This window comes from Lates calcarifer, linkage group LG21 (assembly GCF_001640805.2).
Source record: "Lates calcarifer isolate ASB-BC8 linkage group LG21, TLL_Latcal_v3, whole genome shotgun sequence".
Taxonomy (NCBI): Eukaryota; Metazoa; Chordata; class Actinopteri; family Centropomidae; genus Lates; species Lates calcarifer.
The window spans coordinates 3,962,014-3,982,905 of NC_066853.1; the positions used below are offsets into that span (position 1 = coordinate 3,962,014).

Here is a 20,892-nt window from a genome sequence, read left to right on the forward strand (position 1 = left end):
TTCTTTACTTTGGATTCATGTAATTTTTTTTATACAAGTTCATTTCTCCCATCCAATATTCTTGTTTTTCTTGATTAAAAAACAGATTTCTACACAATACTTAAATACGATGATCAATACAGAGAAGATAGGACAGAGAAGTCAATGTTCAGTCATTTTAGCATGCTTGTTGTTCTCTGTCTTATTGAACCATTTCTTTTGTGTTTGTTCTCTGTTAATATGATCTGAGTGTGTCTGGGTGGCACTCTTACGTATTTGTCTGTCCAGCCATGGCAGTTAACTACCCATTTCTTCTGTAGGCAACATAAGATGAATCATCATTTCTGTGATACAGGATTTTCCCAGAGCTACTTGACAGCTGTTTTGAAATGTAAAGACTTCATGAATCACTGTTGTACCATATCAGTGACAAAGCAGCAAAACAAACCACAGAAGGTGGTGGATTATTACTTTAAGATACGTTTACTGCAGCATCTGTTTGTCCCTCTCAGGGAAGCTAACAGAGGTGAGTTATTATTCCAACACTGTACTGAGGCAGGGAAATTGCTCTTATATAAGTAATGCACACAGAAAGTAAGAGTCACACCCATATAAAGACACATACAAACATGCATCCACACACAGAGAGTATATCATGTTAAAGGACATGGGTGCTGCTCAGCACCCTCAAAGTGGTAAAGAGCTTACATAAACAGAACTGGATGACAAATCCTTTTTAAACCGAGACACAAACCGGAAATGTGTGAAAGAGGCAATCAGCTCCACCTCAACAATGTTATTAACAACACAGGCCCACACTGCAAGATGTTTAGACAATTACAGATATGGCACCATGATTTCTATACATACACACAAACGCGTGTACACACACACACACACACACACACACACACACACACACATATACATATCCAGTAATATGCAAGTATCAGTAATGTGATGCGTTCCGTTACACCATTACAAAAGAAACTTAATGCCTCAGATCAGTGGATTTCTGTTCAAATTTCAAGGTTCTTGATGAAAAACAACAGAGTTACTAGTGGTTTTGTTTATTGGCTTTGGGAAGAATGCGTGAGAGTCTGAAGGGTCTTAAATTTCATCAAGGATAATATTTCGCTTATGTCTGTTTTATTATTAAGGGCCCAGATGCCTGACTTTGCCCTTTTCCCACCTACAGCTAGCTGCCCCAGACATCTGAGGAGAGGGGGGCGTCTAGCTTCAAATTTCCTCTCCTGAGGCTTGTTGTATTATGTCTTCTAAGGGTTTCTGAGTATTTTTTTTCCTTGTTCTTAGAGAGCTTGGAGCCTGTTGTGATGCTTTATGTGATATGGAACAAATAAACTTGAGCTGTGGGTGGTTGGAAAAAAGGGAAATCCAGATACATGGATGCGAGAAGACACAAGACAAGAAAACATGTGTTTATACAGTTACTGCATATACAAGGCTACTGTACTGGTGTATCCCCCAGGTAACCCAACACCACCTTTCTCGCCACCTGGCACAACTTCCATCTTGTTCTCTCTCTTGTCTTATTTGTGTTATTTCTCTTAAAACCTGGGCAGTGTCAGCACTTAACTAGACCCAGGGTGCACATGCTCACACATGTATACAGTTCTAGAGAAGGGTTCATGTGTCGATCAAGTATGTGCGATGCATGCATGACATTGTTTGGGTGAAAAGGTGTCACATCAGCATTATGACTGGCTACCTACAGTAGAGCACATGTGACAGCGTGATGACTGTACTAAACAATAGACACATGGCTGTGTCACATAACCCTGCATTACTACAACTATTGTAATTAGATTGTCACAAACTGACTGCAATGTGGGTGAGCATGTATCATTATCACTACTAACACCTTATATCTCCATACCATCTTTTGGTAATACTAACACCAAGTACATGAATAGGCAGGTAATGCAGGTCATTACAACAGCACAGATAGACTGAATTTAAGCAATACTGTTACATGAAGAATGTATTAAATTACTTGATGCAATCTGAAAGGTATCACTCGTAGTGATGGACCTACTGAGAATTATCACCCAACACAGCAGTTCTGCCCAACTCTACTCATTTTAGCCTCTTTCTGCTCATTGTTCTGGTTTCACGACACAACTTTTCAGCCAACAGACACAAGTGACTAACTTGTGAACATAGTGGAGCATTTATCAGCTAAAGAGCCACAAATCTAAACCCAACTGGTCGAGGCAGATGGCCGCCCACCTTGAGTCCAGTTCTGCTCGAGGTTTCTGCCTCTTAAAAGGAAGTTTTTCCTTGCCACAGTCGCCTAGTGCTTGCTCATGGTGGGATCTGTTGGGTCTCTCTCTGTAAATTTTATAAGATAAAGAGTTCGGTCTAGACCTGCTCTATATGTACAGTGCCTCGAGATAACTTCTGTTGTGAATTGGCGCTATATAAATAAAATTTGACTTGACTTGACAAATTTTCTTCAGGAGTTCATAGAGACTAAAAAAGAGCTAAAAGTATAGCTAAGGATAGCTCACTCTTGTAAGGATTACAAATGTAGAACTAATGATACTTACTGATCAAGAATAGGCACAGATTTGATTTCCATTTTGAATATTACTTTGTGCAGAACATCCTGAAGACAGAAGGACCTCAAGTGGATGAAATATCAGGGGGCACTATTGCATCACTGCATGCACTATGAGTGGTGTTTTCTACAGCATGTGCAGCCCTTAAATTAGCAACTTCTACACATCTGCATGTCACCTGCCTCCCAGTAACTGGCCCAGAAATGTGACATTTATCAACATTTATTACCCTGCAAGTCCAACCCAAATAATTAAGTGTACAAAACCACTGACTCATCCGTCTATCGATCCCTCTCTCAGTTTCTCTCTGCTGATAATTAAACGTATTTATACCTGTTTGCTCTTATCAGCCTTTTCCTCTGCTCTCTGTCTCTTCTCTCCCTGTCATCTCAGGTCAAGGATAACAATCTGGCAGAATCTCAGGACACACAGGACAAACCTGCCAACAGCCTCAAGTGAACAGACCGCAGTGCGCTCTCTTGTATATGATTATTGAGGGTTGCCATTTTATTTTTTGTCTTTCTTTGCTTATAATTTCTGTGTTCCATGATGCATCTGTCGGTCTCATTCACTCTGATTGTAAACCCTTTGTTTCTCTCTACATCATAGTCCTACACACAGTAATGTGTGAGAGGTAGTGGCATGTGTGTTTATGTGTGTGTATGTGACTATACATGTAGCCCACAGAGCCTGAGGCCTTGCTGAGTCGGCCAAACAAGACACCATGTGTTTGTCAAGAGGCGACAGATGGAGAAGGAGGAGAGGGACAGAATGTGTGTGGTGTATGATGATCAACACACACAAGTACGAATATACACACACAGGTCTGACCTTAGAGAGAGAGAGGGATTAGGTGACAGAGAGAATATGAGCTCATTAAAACTCAGCTGTTATTAGATGTTTCACACTGTACTGAGCCTGAAGACAAATCTGTGCCTCATATGACTGAGTCAAGAACAAATGGACTCGGTGCTGAATGCACGAGGCTAGTCAAACTTCAAACCTTAACAGCAAAATGAACCAAGAACTGAACTGAGCTGCACGTAAGTGGCAGCCCCTGCTGTTTTCATAATGTGAAATGAAGTGCTTGTAAAATTATCAAACAGTGGGGTGGGGGGTGGTTGGCGGCGCTGCATTTAGCAATTTTTGCAGCAATTTCAACTTCACATGGATGTGAGAAAATACACAGGGTTTAAACATCTTCCTCATTTGGTAGAAAAGAGTTGTGTTTGAGGCTTGACTGGTGAGCTCTTAATTTCACCAACTAGTACCTTTCTTCAGTGGGTTAATGGCATCTCACCAGAGAATTAGCACCACTGATTGTTCATGAAAATGCACATTAATTCACATTTTCTTTTGTTGACCTTCTGGAACTTTGGCTAGAATTTGTACCACATTAGGATGGAAACCTGACTGACTCATCTTATCCTTTTTATCACTGCCTCTTCCGAAAAAAGTTCAGCCACCTGCTGTTCAAAGCAATAATTATAAAAGCTTTTACCAACAGACTGAAAGACTGATCACAGCTGTCCTGTTTAAGTGGGAAATAGAATGCAGCAAAGGTAATTTATATGAAATTCTTGTGTTATTGCTTTAATTTCAGCTTGAATGCAAAAGTGTTGTGACTCATTAATATTGCAGAACCTGAATTGGAAGGGTTGGCTCTTGTTCATAATATGGCAGCAATTTCTTTTCCAAATGAAAATTTATATGTGCAGGAGACATTAAGACTTGAGTGATAAAATTATGAAAGATGAGTCAGTGTAGACATCCAGTGCTACAGAACATGAACAGGGTTTTTCAGAGTCATGGTAGGAAGGACAGAGACAGGATCATCTGTAAACTCCACTCTCTCAGAGGCTGTTTGATGACAGCAAGTTCAAATGTTCACCTGGTGCTCTAATGGCCTTGAGTGATAATGGCAGTAAAACACAGAGGCTGTCGCCGTCCGCCACCACACACACACACACACACACACACAGACACACACACACACTGGGGGACAAATTGAGCTGCATTACAGTTATAACATACGTACACACACACGCACACACGCACACACACACGCACACACACACGCACACACACAGCGGTTTACTTCCCTTGGGGCCCAGCTGTGGGAAATAAGGGCAATAAACTAAAGAAGAAATAGTGATAAAACTGTCTTTGGGAGTGTGTGCATGCATGTGTGTGAAAAAGTACCAGCAGGATCAGTGAGCAGTCCTGAGCGATTCAGAGCAGAACGAAGGTGCAGAGGAGAACAGGGCATTTTTAAGGGCCACACACACACACACACACACACACACACACACACACACAGAGTACAACAGAGCAGACATCTATTACAAACTGCGCTCTTGCCCCCAGAGCACCCAAAGTGGTGTCTGATGGATGATCCATCAGCAGGACTATTGGTGTCTAGTCTCCAGACAGGCTGTGACACACACAACACACACAACCTGGGCGGCTGGTGCACAGCACCACAGTTGGATACTGTCAGCATCAGGGTGAAAGTACAGAATTTATACAGGACAAAGCTGCATTGAATTATTGTAAATTCCAGGTGATGAAGGTGATGACATATCTACTACATCCACATAGGCCTGATGAAGCAGTTTTCCTGAGAGTTACACTTCTCATAAATAATGCCTCAGAATGCCTTTCCCCAACTTGAACTTTGATTGTTGAATATTCAAGATTTGAACCAAGTTTTCAAGGGCTTTAAAGGAAATTGTAAAAGTTCTTTTTCTGTCTGAGAAAAACAACTACACAAACAAATCTATGCCCAATTGACCCTGAACCCCAAACCTTATTGTGCAGTCACCTATCTCTTCTTGGAAAATCACTGATTTGACATAATTGAATCAGTCACAGCTGTGTAGTCAAACACCAGCCTGCACCTGTCCAGTCTTATAAAAATCTGAGACTCAGGAAATGGGTGGGGTAGGGGTTGGGGAGGAGGGAGAGGATGTGTTCCCATCCATCCATTTTCGAGACCACTTATCCTGTTCAGGGTCGCTGGGGCTGGAGGCTATCCCAGCATGCACTGGGGCAGAGGCAGAGTGCACCCTGCACAGGTCATCTGTCTAACACAGGGCTAAAAGCATATCTTTCACAGATTATTAGAAACTGTCAGCACCAGATGCCAGTTATGGATTACAATTTGGTTTGCTGGAAGCAAGTAGCGTACATGACTGCACTGCCTCTAGCTTCTTGAGTCCTATGTGTGGCAACAATGGTTGATTTTTCTTCAAAAAAGTGCTTGAAAAGAAACTCCAACAGACCAGGGATAAAGACAAAGACAATTTAGTCAAAAGAAAAAGGGAGGAAAACTAAGGAGGATGTGAGACTGAGTAAGGAAAAGGGAAACACATGGAAGTGGAACGATAATAGAGAAAATACAACTGGGAGATCACGGGCTGGAGTGGAAGCAGAGAAATGAGACATGAGTGATGCAGGAGCCGGCAATGATGAATAGAAGATAGGCCTATATCCGTTCCTTTTGTGAGCGCTGATTACAGTGTCAAATCACAGACAGGCCTTTGTTAATCACCAAGCACACTGGCCCTGACTAGCCCTCTGCTCGCTGCTGTCATTTTACCGCGACAGGAATGGCGTCGGACAATTATTTTCACACACTCCAGGCTATTTGGAGCATGATTGTTTATCTCTGCTTGCGATGTGTTGGCAAATTGGCTTTGGGTGATATTTTGTCTCTATTTCTCACACAAGCACACAAATAAATAGTGTGTACCCCTCATTTCACTGATCACTAAAATGACTAAAAATGGATATCTGACAAATCTAAGTATAAAAACATAAGCAGACAAATGAAGCCTTACTCCTCTGCTCCTGAAAATGTTTTGTAGATGCAGCATCACATGGCTCTCTTTCACACCTCTTTCTTTTAATTACTTTCCCTTACTTTCTGTTCAGGTCTTTTGTACTTTATATGAGCACACTATTTCTCTTGCTCTTTTATCCCTTTATTTTCTCTGTTTCCACTGGGGCCACAATGTCGTGCAAAACATCAGAGAGGTAAATCAGTTTCCTGCTTTCTCTGTTGACTAGCATGTCAGCTGACAACTGGTTGACCCTCAAACGCACAGAAACATACACTTTTAAAGCACAAAGGCAGATACACAATACAATAACATACAGTATAGAATGCTACCAATTGCTTTATCTTCTGCACTGGTGTGTGTCTTAACACTACATAACAAAAAACAGTGATTATTCCAGTAATAGCTTAGCAACCATAACCAGGCACAGCAGGCCTTACAAAGTGTGTTTACCATGTGCTAATGTAATCTGTAATCAGTAGCATCATCATCAATCAATAGCATGCAAGAGAGTGTTGCATCCAAGGCCATGGAGCATATCATTTTCTAACAACTTTAGTTTTGGGATTATAAGCTATGTTTAAACAAGCTACATTAATGATTTTCATCATGCATCCACTGTGTAGTATTAGCAGGTCCTGGATGTTATCAGAGTTCAGGCTAACATTAGCAGCCCTGCTCTCTTGGAGTTTTAGACATTTACACTACATGGCCAAATTTGTTACCGGAGAGAGTTGCTAGAAATATTGGTTAGGCTAGTCTTTATCCTAAAACCTCTTCTCTTGTAAGATTTATAGCGAACACATAAAATATCTAAGTTAAGCAGCCAAAAAAGGATTACATTAGAACCAGATAACAGTTCCATCTTCCATCAGTCTTCCATTTTTCTTCATCATACTTCCAGCAATACAACAACAAGGCTGTTTAATTTTTTTCTGTCTATATGAATCATTAACTGGAGAGGATGCAGCTTTAGCTTCAGTCTAAGACAATATTACATAGGTAGTCAACGGTTTGTTTTTTCCTATCAATCATTTTGTACAAGTAGCTGTCACTTTTGCAAAATGGTGCATATCTCACTCTACATTTAGATTTTCATCTTGTGTAGCATGTAATTTAATTTTGTAGTGACCGGGGGTAAATTGCCATGATCTATCAACACAAGCCATTACAATTTTAGCTGTTAGCAACAATGTATGAGCCAAACAGGCAAGGACAAGCTGAGGCAGTAACTGCAGGTCTCTCATATGGAGATGAATTATTCCTTTGAAAGAAAATTGGGTTTGAGCTTGGCTCTGCTGGAGCGAGACAAGGCCTTATTCCCTGCCTCTGATGTATGCACAAAATGGACGCACTGAGAGGGAAAGTGTGTGTTTGTGTGTTTGCATGCATATGTAGCACAGAGCTGAACAGGAGCCAATATAGATTTTTCCCTTAAGTCCACTTATGTCTGGGAATAAGAGCAAGGTGAGCCAATAAGAAAAGTGATTTCAGCATTGAGATGCAGACAGATAAAAAGTAAAAACAATGGATAGTTTGATAAAAAGCTTTGAAATGACTTCAGAATCGGAGGATGGACAAGAGCATCAGCTGCCAAGCACTCCACCATCTGTCAACAGCTTTCATGTGGATGTTTGAGAATGACCTCACAGGGTCACAGAGAAGGCATACATGCATTCTCTCTCTTGCTCTCTCTCTCTCCTTCCCCCTTTCTCTCACAAATACACTTTCATCCACAGAGGTCAAACTATACAAGAGAGAGAAAAAAAGGATTTTCTTTCATAACCCCCAGTGCTTCCTCTGACCCTGATTGTCCTCCATCTTCAGCCTTCTTTCTCTCCCCATCTCTTTTTCACTCACTCCCCCCTCCAGTCTTCTTTTTTTTACCCTCCCATCTTGATTCTCCACTGTCCTTTCAGATGTTAAGAGCATCTCCACTGGATAGCAGTGCCAGTTTGTCTAAACTCAGCAATGGTTCTGTCTTCCCTGGTCAATTACCGTCTCCTTGCTCTGTTATCACTCTTGATCCTTCATCCTCTCTTCCAAACCAGGCAAAGACTGTCTTCATCCCTTCACTCATTCTCTCATTTTTTTTCTTTTTTGCACCCCAACATCACCCTCCTTTCTTTCAGATGCAGTGGAGATGGGCTGTAATTTGCCACTAGCTTATGTCAAGTGTTTGTGTACAAAACAGTAATAGCAGCAGTCACAGAGCATAACTTACAACATCCCCTTATGTGGTTTCCAACAGCAACACTGCCAGGCTTAGTTAGTTTTGGCAATGACTCCCGGAGGCACAACAGAAAATGACGCAACAGAGAGAAGATGCACATAACACACATCAAGTTGTTCTGTGTCAAACAACAGTAAAAAAAATAAAATTGTAGACTGCAAACATAATTAGTCATCAGATGATGTTATTACTTCCCCCAGTAAGGATGTATAAATATTTTGTAATCAACTTTGATTATATCAAAGTATCCAATAAAAAAAAACAAGCTACCCTCTAAATGCCAGAAGCCATTTAATGGCAGAAAAGTTCAGTTTCTCTTGCTGCCGTCGTCCTCACAACTCTGAATACTAAGATGAGAAGGACATTGTAAATCAAAATTTTTATTACATTTGGTGCCCCAGTGGTGACATGTTACGCAAAGTTGTCAGAAATATATTTTGCTGTGCTGATGCATGTGGAACTGTAGCAACTGTAGTTTCAATCTCTGTAGATTGAAACTACAAGAGTCAGTGAGGGTGGTTGAGGTGAAGAAACTGACAGCGATGTACAAGAACAGGTACATCCTCTGATCCTATCACCTCCTACGTCCCCTGTGGATATGGATGTGCATGTGGGTGGGCATGTGTGTAGCCGTGCGTGTGTGTATGCAGAAAGGAGAGTGTTCGTGCTGTTTACCCTGTTCTCCACAGCCTACTGCTCAGGGAGCCCTCTGCCTCTAAATAGGTGAGGGTCTGTTTTATGAGCCCTTAACAGCCAGCACTCAGGCCAGATGGTGCGCTTATCAGCTACTCTGTGTGTCTGAGTGTGAGTGTGAGTGTGTGTGTGTGTGGAGCACTGGGAAGGAGGCAAGAAGTAAATATTTGCCAAAAGCAAAGAGGCAGCTGGTTGTCTGGGGGACTTAAGAGTAACAAGACTGTCGCTTAATAAGCAGAGCACACACAGTGACACTAGTGGCAATACATATCTTTGAAACTGAGAGAAAAAAGAAAAGTAGTTAACTTTTATGCTTGTTTGGCCACTTATCAACAGACAAACTGTTAGCCTTCAGGCTCATTTTCATCTCTTGTCAGATTTCATGAAGAAAAAAATAAATAAAATAAAATAAAACAGAAACCAGTTTATCTGTACACAGATCAAAAACTGAAAGCAACAACTCTTAATACGTTGTATTTACATGTTTTAATCAGATCTAGTGCATTTAAAGCTGCTAGAGTCAACAGATTTATAGTACGAGGGCTGATTGATAAGTTCATTGCATAAGGTAGAACATAGTGGAGCATTTAACAAAGAGCCAGATATCCCACTCAGGGGTTGTTGAGACCAAAAAAAAAACTTCAAATGAATGCTACTGTTGCTCTGTATCTACTTGATGTGTAAACAGGCAACCTTTATTAATAAGTTTGCCATAATAACTTAAAAGAGATTATATGTCAATGTTGGTCAAATACATCTGTGAAGGCAGAAAATAACACAGTGTGGTTTTAGGGGCAGCAGGCATAGAAGCTATTTAGTGATTTACTGGCCCACAAGTTTGTACAGTGACTGCCCACAGCTACTCAGAGGTCTTGTCCACATTATTGCCAAGGTTAAGAATCATTTGGTGTGTATAGTTAACACTATAGTGCATTATCTTGCTTCCAGTCTTGTGCACTAAATTAAGCTACACACAAATCTTTTACTGTGTACACTGATTCCTTCTTATGTTACTCTGAATAAGACAGTGATGGTGTGTTCATTTAAAGCAAAGGAAATGTCAAATTTAAAGAAAATGTGGGAGAAACAGAAGCAAAAGGGCATGTTCTGTAAAAAGTCACATTTTACTGTCACTGTCACATACTCTATCCACTATCATCTGTAAAGCTTTTCACTAAAGATCCATTTCAGTTGTGTTTAATTGATGACAAAGGTAAAATCATTGCTGCTTCTACCACTAATCCTCTCATCCAAAAACATAAGTCCTCCCTTATCTCTCTCAGTGTAGCTTCTACTGCTCCACAATTACATCAGATTTAACCTTGTTCTGAGCAGAGGCTCCTGTCCCTGCTTGGTCCTCAGCCAGCAACAGCCACCTGATCATCCTTTAATGAAGCCGTCTCTCCTCACCAGATCTGTAAACCTCTAGACACCATATTAATTCCTTTTAATAAAAAGAATAAAGTGCATGAATGAAATTAAACTTCCCTATAGACAGACAGTGCTAAGTTCTGGGTTATTGCACAGGGCACAAAGTACTATAGGTGTCATGTTATGCTTTTCCCCATGTCTTGTTCTCACATGTTCCTTTACACACGCACACACACCACACACACAATATCCCTGGATTGGGGGGGGGGGACTTTGGTCGCTATGGGCAACCACAAGCCCTGCAAGTCAGATCATCTTTCCACTGGTCATGTTTTGATGCACTGGCAATGACGTCTGGCTGCAAGGCAAGATAACCAGGGCCTTTCACCATGGTAATGAACCGTACTGGACCATCCCTTAGGTGATCATCAGTTCTCGCTGCCATGGCAACAGCCTGGGCTCCCTATAGGCCACTACATACAGTATGGCTGAAAAGAAAAAAGAAAGAACACAGTACATTCGTCTCGCAGTGGTAACCTATAAACAAAGGCCTAGTGGGTTAGTCAGGTAACATTTAGATGGGGGATGCAGCGTGTGCAGAACTGCGGCTGGATTCCTAACTCGTTTATGTGTAATAGAGTTCATTTATGAGTTTTCAAGACACAAGCAAAATTCAAATAAAATGTAGCATGCTTCTTAACCATTATCTCAGTGGATGGAACTGCACCTCCTCTCTGTTGATAAATAATGTGCAAATTGGTTTCACGGTGAATACCAGCCATGTGGACCTGTTCCCAGTATCAGGTTCAACAGGTGGGCATGGTAACAGGTGGGTCAGAGCTTGAAACAATCATCAAGCACGTGTATAGAGAAATAACTCCCTCTAGTGATCATTTTTTGCATTTCACCCATTCTCATTGGAGCGCACAGTTCCTTTCCTCTGAGAGGCACTTTGAGACATACACATACAGTCAGTGCCCTCTTGTGGTCACAGCAGAAACAGCTCAAAATGTGTTGATTTCCCACATGAAGTAATTCACATTTTTATGCAGAAATGGAGAAGTAGTGTATGAAGAAGTACATTTATGACCTGAAACAAAAATTCCAACCTAAAGTAATGATCATGGAAAGTTGATCAGAGAACATATATGTTAATTCAGATACAGTCATTGTGCTGTAATCAGTTATAATTTCAAAGTTAACCATCATTTTCATTTAAAACCGATGGAGAAGAAATATTAAATGTCATGTATTTAAAAAAAATCATAAATTAATTTCTATATGTTTCTCAGCTGGAGGTGTGAAAGGAGAGGAAGTGTAACATCCCTTCCTAAGCTCATGAGGATGGGTGGAGTTCTATCACTTCCCACATGATACTTTTACAAGTAACTCTGTGACCTTGTGGTTTTGGTTTCTCTACCTTTTTCTCACACTCACACATACACACACACACACACACACCCACTGGAGGTTTAATAAGTAAACTGAAACTGTGCTATGAGGGGTGAGTCAATCCCACCTTTGTATAGCTTTGTGTGTATGCATGTGTTTGTGGTTACACTGAAGCCTGGTTCCCAAATTAACCCCAGCATTCACCCAGGGCAGTTCTGTCCTCCATTAGTGCTACTCCCCTTTCTTTCTGCCACTGCCTGCAGGCCTCTCAGGTTGGCTAACAAACTGTAACTGTGTACACTACATTAACAACTGCTTCCAATAAGGAAAACACAATAAAGCTGACAGCTCATTAAGGCTGCATACAGCCTGCCTGTGACTAATCATTGCTTCTTATCCCTGTGCTACAGAGCAAAGCCTTGAGCTTTAATAAACCATCACCTAAAGTCAATATGATACCAGACATTTACTCTTGTGTTTGTTCGGTGGTCACAACTCACCATCATCCCTGCAATATAGAGGGGGCACCAGCAGATAGAGTAAATGCCAGGCTCCAGAAATAGCCGCAGCCCATTTGCTCTTTTCCATGATGCTGGCAGACAGATAACATTTACACCTGGCCCAAAAAACTAGGCTAGACAGTGATAAGGGGAGGGGACTTTTTTCTTTTCTTTTTTTTTTTTAAAGAAGAAGGCACCTCCTCTTATCATGCTCTTCTACTCTTTTTAAAGAAGGCCTCTTTCATATTGTTTCTAAACCTATTATCTCGAGGGCCCTTGTTCAATCTCAGCCTCATTCCCTTCTCTCACTCTGCCTGTCAATCCACACAACAATTCAGCTGCGGTAATAACTTATTCAACCCTTCTCTTACGTTCAGACGGGAACAAAGTCAAATGTAAGAGTATGGATTCTGACACAGTCCTAAAAGGAAGATTAAATCTGGCTGTAAAATGATTAATCAAATGCTAAATTAGAATAGAAATCAGCACCATCCAGCGATATGTGGGCTGGCTGCAGACTTATTCTTGAAAAGCAAAGAGGAGAGCGCCACAGGTGCCTGTGGATCAACATCACAGAGCTGCGAACAGTGTGTCTGAGAGGACGACGCTCTCAGATGTAAGCACCTACTCTGTTTGAACTGGGCAGAGAATGGCAGACATGAGGAGCGGAGGAGGGGCTGATGAGGACGGAAATAATGTATGACAAGTATCAGTGTCTAATTAACAGCAGACTCTCTCGCGCACACACACACACACGCACATGCTAACACACACACTAAGACACACACTCATGCATGTTAACAACAGTAGGGAGGAAGATGCAGGCAGACAGTTGGCCAGATTGAAAATCCAGCAGGTCAAACAATCTGTGGTTGAGCCTGAGAAAACAAAATACTCCAATTCTGGTAAAAACAAGCAGCTCTTACAGGAGAAACTGGGAACTATACAGTAACACAGAGGTGTGATTGATTAATCCTTCAGTCTGAGGTCATTAAAGTCGTCCTGTGTATCCTCCTCACACAGAACAAAGCAATCATCTGATCTGTATCAGACGCTGTGATGAACAGTGCTGACTGAAGAGATTTATGATTGGAGCCATCAAATATCCTGAAGTCACAAACACAACACACACCACCACTGTGTTTTATCACCTTATGCTCCACTACACTGTATCCTATACTGCTATACTCCACTCTATTTAATTTGGCTTTCCTGTAGAACACTTTACTTTGCTGTACTCTACTTGCTATGCCATGATGCAGGATTCAGTATCACAGTTTATATACCAAGAAATTAGCCTGTCCACCATTTACAAACTATCTATAACATTTGCACTGTTTGTTTGTTTATTTAGATCCACGTTACCTGCTGTAAACACAACAGTACTCAACATAAATGTACCTCACTGGAAAGAAAAAAGATACACATAACATCTGACAAAACAACACAATACCTCAAAAAACTACCCAGTACAAAAGATAGCTCTATGCAAAGTCACCACCTCTATAAAACCAGTTTTATACTTAGCCACTCTATTCTTTAGATAAATAAACATAGTATTGACAGTATAGTAAAGCATGCACTGTGACATCTAAATCCAAAAAAGCTTTTAAAAAAGCACATCATTAAAGGCAGCTCCAAAATGCTGCAGTCTTCACTCCAAAACTTACAAAGTATTCTATAAACAGAAATCAAGTCACATTACCTTTCAGACATTAATACCTTAATGATACTTAAAAGACATTATTTATTTTGGTCATTTAGTGCAAGTGCAAAACAGTAACACATGCAGTAAGCAGTCCTTATTGTTCATGATGCACATCTGAGCTCAGAAAGTAACTCCTCTGCAGATAAACTGCGGATTTGATGTAATACAGGAGGAACTGATAAAAGAAAAATGAGATTTAAAAACACACAGGAGAGCAGCATTTACTCACCACAGTTTGCGGGGCATCGTCACACAGTATTAAGAAGCTGATCAGGTGCAACCTCTCCCCCTCTCCCTGTGTGTTTCGTCCTCTCTCTCCTCTATTGTCCCCGTTTGTCCACTTATAATATTCATTCACCCTCACCACCACTTCAAGACAAAACAGATGCATGTGTTTGCTCGCTCTCTCTCTCTCTCTCTCTCTCTCACACACACACACACACACACTTAGGCTACACAGACAGACAGGTTTGATTATTCAGTTATTAATGAGGTGTGTACGGTGAAGGTGGAGAGATCTCTTTGTAGTGACCATGAGCAGTGGAGAGGCAGAGGAGCAGTGGGCATTAATGACAGAGGAGAGGGAAGAAGGGGGGAGAAAGTTGGAGCAGAGGGGAATACAAAGCATACTGTGAACTGAGGGCAGGCAGGACAGAAAAGGGAGGGGAGAGCAAAATAAAATCTTCACACCTGCTGCCCTAAAGCCACAAACTTTGAAGTGAGATATCCATCTGATGTTTTTGTTCCCCTGGCCCTCTGCTTCCTTTTTTTCACTTTTTTGTTTTCCTCTTCCTTTGTGCCTTTATTTTCCTGTATAACCCTCCTTGTACAATTTATTGCAGGACCTTTGCAGATGAACTACTGAGTTGGTAGAGTAAGCTTAAAGTCATAAATCAGGAATATGACAAGCTGTGACTGAAGAACTGCAGAATCCACGCAGCAAATATGCAGCTGGTGTTATGCAAATGAAGAGTAAATGATGAATGCAGTTGGAGGAAAAAGGTCAAATATCTGTCATTCTTTGTATGTCCCCAAGTCCCATCTTTTCTTCCTCTCCTCTTGTCATTTCTACAAACTTTCTTATTGTTTTCTGACCTTCTGATCAGCTATTGTATAGCATAAAAGAAATGATCAATAGATAGTATAGACACATACTGCATTTAGCTTTTGCACCTTGCAGCCTATCCTCACTGTTGCTCTCTCTCTTAACTCTGTGCCTGTGTCTGCACTGTTTTCTTACATCTAACACCTGGATCCAACACACACACATGAACATGCGGCATACACACAAGTCTATGCTATTCAGCGTTCAGGCAGAGGAGCAGCTGAAGCAGGAGTCACGACTCACTCATTCATATTCAGAGCCACTCCATAGTAGACAGTCTAATGACACCGGGCCAAGGACCAGGGGAGACACTGAAGGTGTGTGTGCGTGCATCTGTTCGCAAGTGTGAGAACACCATAAATAACAGACAAGTCCTTCTTTACATTATTCACACTAACCTCTTTTTTTCCATAGCTGAGGTTTTATGTGTGGAACAGAGCTGACTACAAACCTGCCCTGTTCAATATTTTATCACTGTGGCTGTCAGTGACCCAGTCCAACATTTTAATCATGTGTCTCATGCATATTCATGTTATTTAGATTACAAAAGTTTGACTTTGACCAAAGACTTTAAATAAGACAAACTTCAGTGACTAAGTTTGTCATACATGCTAAGCACTGTGATAAATTAAAACCTTTTACAACTCATTCTAAATCTTTATATATTGTTAGTCTACCTATACTGCAGAAATCCAAGACAATTACTTGTTTTGAAAAGAAAAACAAACTTGCAATTTGTGATGAGCTTCTGCCAGCTTGGTGTGTAATTAACTAAATAAAACCCTGATGCAGAGAAGCTGTTTCCAACTATATAATACACTGCTAAAATCAGCAATTGTTGTACTGCACAGGTGGATTTAGATTCTGTTGGCCCCGAAAAAACTAACAGCTCATGTGGAAAACAAAGCCTATAGCTCTGACTGCATAGTTCCACTCACTGAACTGAAACTCACAACCACTCACTTGCGCTTGGAGGAAATTGTACCTGATCAACCCAGATTTTATAGCTCAGGCACGGAGTGGGAATGACAGACGCACCATTCCCCCTAACACAAGTCAATGTACCATCAAAATAATTTGGAAACTGTAATTTTATGATAAAATTGTTACATAACTGCCATGAAACTTTTGTCAAAAAGTAAAGTTAAAGCAATCCCTGAACAAAGTTAACACACAAGTGCAGTGTCGTCACAGGTGGCATCATCATGTCAAATATGGGCAGTCAGAGTGACAGCAGGTGAGAGATGAAGACAAAAAAGAAGGTTTGAACAGGTGTATAGAGTAAATGTGACTGTGACTGACTCAGTAATATAAACTGTAAAGCAGTGTTTTCTGGTGATGAGTTTACTGTTGCTTTGGTCGTATGCATGTGTGTATGTACTTGTACAGACGGGTTTGGGGTGTAGATACAGATAGAGATAATATAAACTGACACACAGACAAACACACACACGCAGAGGCCCTTCACCTCTCATCACTACGGCAACCTCCATTAGCAGGGTTTTGCCGGTGGTTTGTTTCAACAAAGACAAGCTCCTCACACATAATATCCTCAAAGAACATCCTATGAAGCAGGTACACAGCTGAGTAAATGATAGTCATGTTGGCTCTCCACTCCCATCCAGAATTAATTTGACCAAATAGTTGTTATGTATGTCTCAAACCATTATTACTCGATAGGATTTTCACTTTCTTTCTCAGTCACAACTCAAAGTCCACATCTGTCAATATCTCTACTGTTACTTCTCCTTTCCCAGCTATGTAACATTAAGGAAATCATATGTTGAACATAATCAGTTCTTGTTTTCAAAACAAAGACAGCCAAAGTGAGAGTGAACAATGGCACCAGTCCAATGAATCAACCATCAACAAAGAAAGTGGTGAAGCAACACAGGGCAGCTTTGATTTATCAGAGTGCAGCAATGGTAGGTCATGAGTTACGTAAGATTGTTATGTGATTTAATGAAGTTAAGTTATATTTTATCAACCAGAGGAAAACTACACAATAGGAAAAAATCTCAGACTGGCTTTTGTGTGTTTTGAAGTTAAGAGCTTGTCGCTGTGATGGTGATACCAGAGAATCACTCGCTGTGATGGTGATACCAGAGAATCACTGTGCTGTCTCACAATAAATCGGTCGGATCTGAGATCTGACAGGGTTGCAGACAGTCTGAAATGATGTACCTTTGTTCATCCCAGTCACATCCTCTGTAAACCACTGTAAACTTGAACATGTCAAAGTAGAAAATAACTAACCTTGAAATAAGCACATTAAAATGAACCCGATCTTGCTATAATTCAAACTACATGTACAATTAGAAATGTGGTCTAACCCTAAAAATCATACATGGTTTATTTGAGTTGAGGCTCTACGTTTATCTTTTACCACAGAATACACAGACCCTGTAACATTGTCCATTTCTGCCTTACCTTTGATTAAACATTAAAATTAGTTTTACCCATAAATTGGGCAAAAAGTCCAGCAACCCCTCAGCCCTTATTGACTCACACTGGCTTGAATACAAAACATAAGATTCAGAGAAAAAATGAGGGTGTCATATCATGTGGAAACTGCTGCTTCATATTTATTAAGAGTTAAGTTACAAAGATTTTACAGTCTTTAACTACAACTGACCATCTCTAGGACATGACTTTTATCAGCAGGTACGCAGTGAACAAGGAAGTGATGAAGCAATGACTAAGGTTTCAAAACTGCAGAATAAAGGAATGAATTTAGATCATTTTCACTTGGGCCCTCAGTTGAAAAAGACTTGCTTTGAGTGCAGTGTGAGTAGGAGTGTGTATTGATTGCTACATTTCAGTATTTGTGTGCTGCTCAAGTAAAATGCCCGTAGCTAGAGTTAGAATCAATGAACATGATGGAAAATAAATGAAAATAGGGTCCAGGTTCCAAGTAGCTTTTAAGTTACCGCAATGTGGTGAACACTGCAGTCACAGTCTTCATTTGTGAACCACTACACATCAGTGCTTCCCTGGAATTTTCTCCACAGGCACGTTTACACAAATTATGGCCTTGCCTGACTAACTGAGATTAGAATATTAACTTTTACCTGATGCTGAGATAAATTTGGCAAATTTAGAAGCAGACAAGACACCCCCAAACCTGGATTAAAAGAGGAACTTACCGAGCTTTCAGTGCAGACAGGGTGGACTTGTCAATCCTGGAGAGGAATGAGAGAGGGACAAAGACACACACATAAAAAGAGAGAGACAAATATTATTGATCTAGTCTCTTATACAAATGGCTCAAAAGCAGCGATTATATTTGCTGCTCTAAGTGCTCTTGTTTTACAGTAATAGGGACATGAGCACCAGAAGACATGCAAATCAAGGTGGTGAGGCATGAAATTCATGTCTTCATCTCTGCATTGTAGAATGGGTCCCCTGGGTGCTGTGGCATTTAAAAGAACAGTCATTAAATGTGTGACTGCCTTTCATGTTATAGCAGCATTAGCTTTAATTTAGGTGGAAACTTAGATCGATGTGGACCCTATAGACTTGTTTATACAGTACTTATACTACAAAAAGCTAATGTGTGTGTGTGGTTTCTGGGGTGTGTACAATACTCCATTTTGAGTATTTTGTGCTTGGTGCAACCAATCTAACCAGGTCATCGTGGCCAAAAATAAATGTGCTAATTTCTATAAATTATCTTTAATTCATACAGAGAAGATACAGCCTGAAGCAATGTTAGTGTACAGTACAGATCAGTGTCAGTGTAAAGTCAGTGGTAGAGAGCAGAACATGTTTTATGACTTGATTTAATAAGGTTCATTTCTCTGCTAGCTGCTCAGACCGGTTGTGAAAAGTCGCAATGTTTATGAGGGCTTTTATTCACGCCTCACTACAAAGTGTTCATACTGAAAACATGGAAAACTGGAGCAAGTAATATTCACAGCTTTTTCAGTTCAGTTGTTGTTTACTGCTAATAATGGCAGACGATCTGTGATGCACATCAGGTTTTTGTTTGAGGAAAACGGTACATTCACACATTTTAAGGGTTTTTACCTCGTGTGTATGCACATGCATGCATGTGTGTGTGCTTTTTCAGTGCTTATCTTAAAGTGTTCTCACACTAAGGATGATGTGATGGCATTAATTCCTTAATCTCATTAATTTGGAGACTGAACTGTGCACAGTGGAGCCTGATCTATTTCATTGAAATACACACACTCATAACAGACACACACACACACAACCACAGTGCAAACTCTTTTTACCAAACCAGCACCCAACCTGGATGTTTTGAATATTATTCAAATGTTGAATGATGAATGATATCAACAACAGTGCAGCATTACAGCAGCGCCACCAGAGGAAAATAACATTGAGCAGAAAGAACTGAGGTTCTGTAATGTGACAGATCATGTTATACACCAGATAGTCAAATTTCTAAATTACAGGTTTATGCCGAGCTTATACCAGAACTACAGTAGGACCTTGGTTCCCAGTGGGTGCCTGCTGCTCTGCTGCAGTGCCACCTTACTGTCTCATTGGTATCTGATGCTGCACCATGACAAATATTACCCTCTCTGATATTGTAATGTAGCTGTAGTCTGTGCTCTCAAAGTGTTTATCTCTGAGCAGTTAAGAAGATACACCACCCACCTTATGCCTGAGGCATCAAACAGATCATACCATCATGTGTAAGCTTTATTCAGTCCACATAATAGAGATGAAGCGAGTACTGCAATTGACTGTGTGTGTGTGTGTGTGTGTGTACTTTAATCACATTGCGGGGACAAAATCTTGTCCCCAGATGGCTCAAGCTTTAGAAACATATTCACTGCAGATATACTGCAACATTATGATACAATAATCTTTCTCTCATATGAAAAGACAGTTTTTCCAAATGCAACTGTATTTTTTTTTTTTTTTACAAATGGCCTTCCTCCACATAATCACCTTTACATCTGCTCATGCATCTATACACAGGTGCTCACCATCTGAACTAGCCATTCATGCATCCATATCTGTCCATGTGGTGGAAAATCTGATACTTGATAGCTTCAGGTGCAAAGTAGTGACAGTCATTCTTAGCCTCCCAGAGGCTCTGATGTTCATTGCACCTCACATTTTGAAACAGTTGGAACAATTAAGAGTATGATTAGAAACATTAACCCAGCACATTTTGCCTGTGGGTGGTGGTGTAAATGACATTAAAGGAGAGGTCTAGATAATAACAAAATATTCACCCTCTAACCCAGCTGTTAGGGAGATAACAGCATGCTGCAACATAGAGTAAACGTGTGCAGCACGTTTTTCTCATTTAAGATCACTGAGGTCAGTATTATGAAGACAAGATACATATTGTCCCTTCACACTGTGTCTGATCTGTCTCACCTGCAAACAAAATGTCATCTTTTAAAGCCTATAAATTAATGAGTAATCCACAAGACAAGCTCTGCTTTTATTTTCAGTTAAATTTGGATTAGTTTGCCTGCAGAACTGATATGCAGCAGGGAG

The 20,892-nt window shown here is 40.6% G+C and overlaps 1 protein-coding gene across 3 annotated transcripts in view; it reads right to left on the reverse strand.

Moving 5' to 3' along the window:
- The window catches only part of rap1gap2a (RAP1 GTPase activating protein 2a), a 75,177-nt gene that overhangs the window by 41,677 nt on the left and 12,608 nt on the right, over positions 1-20,892 (reverse strand). For all 3 annotated transcript variants that reach the window (XM_018698867.2, XM_018698866.2, XM_018698870.2), the window contains exon 2: positions 18,552-18,587. In XM_018698867.2, coding sequence (XP_018554383.2) covers positions 18,552-18,587 — 36 coding nt within the window. The remainder of the gene's footprint in view (positions 1-18,551; positions 18,588-20,892) is intronic.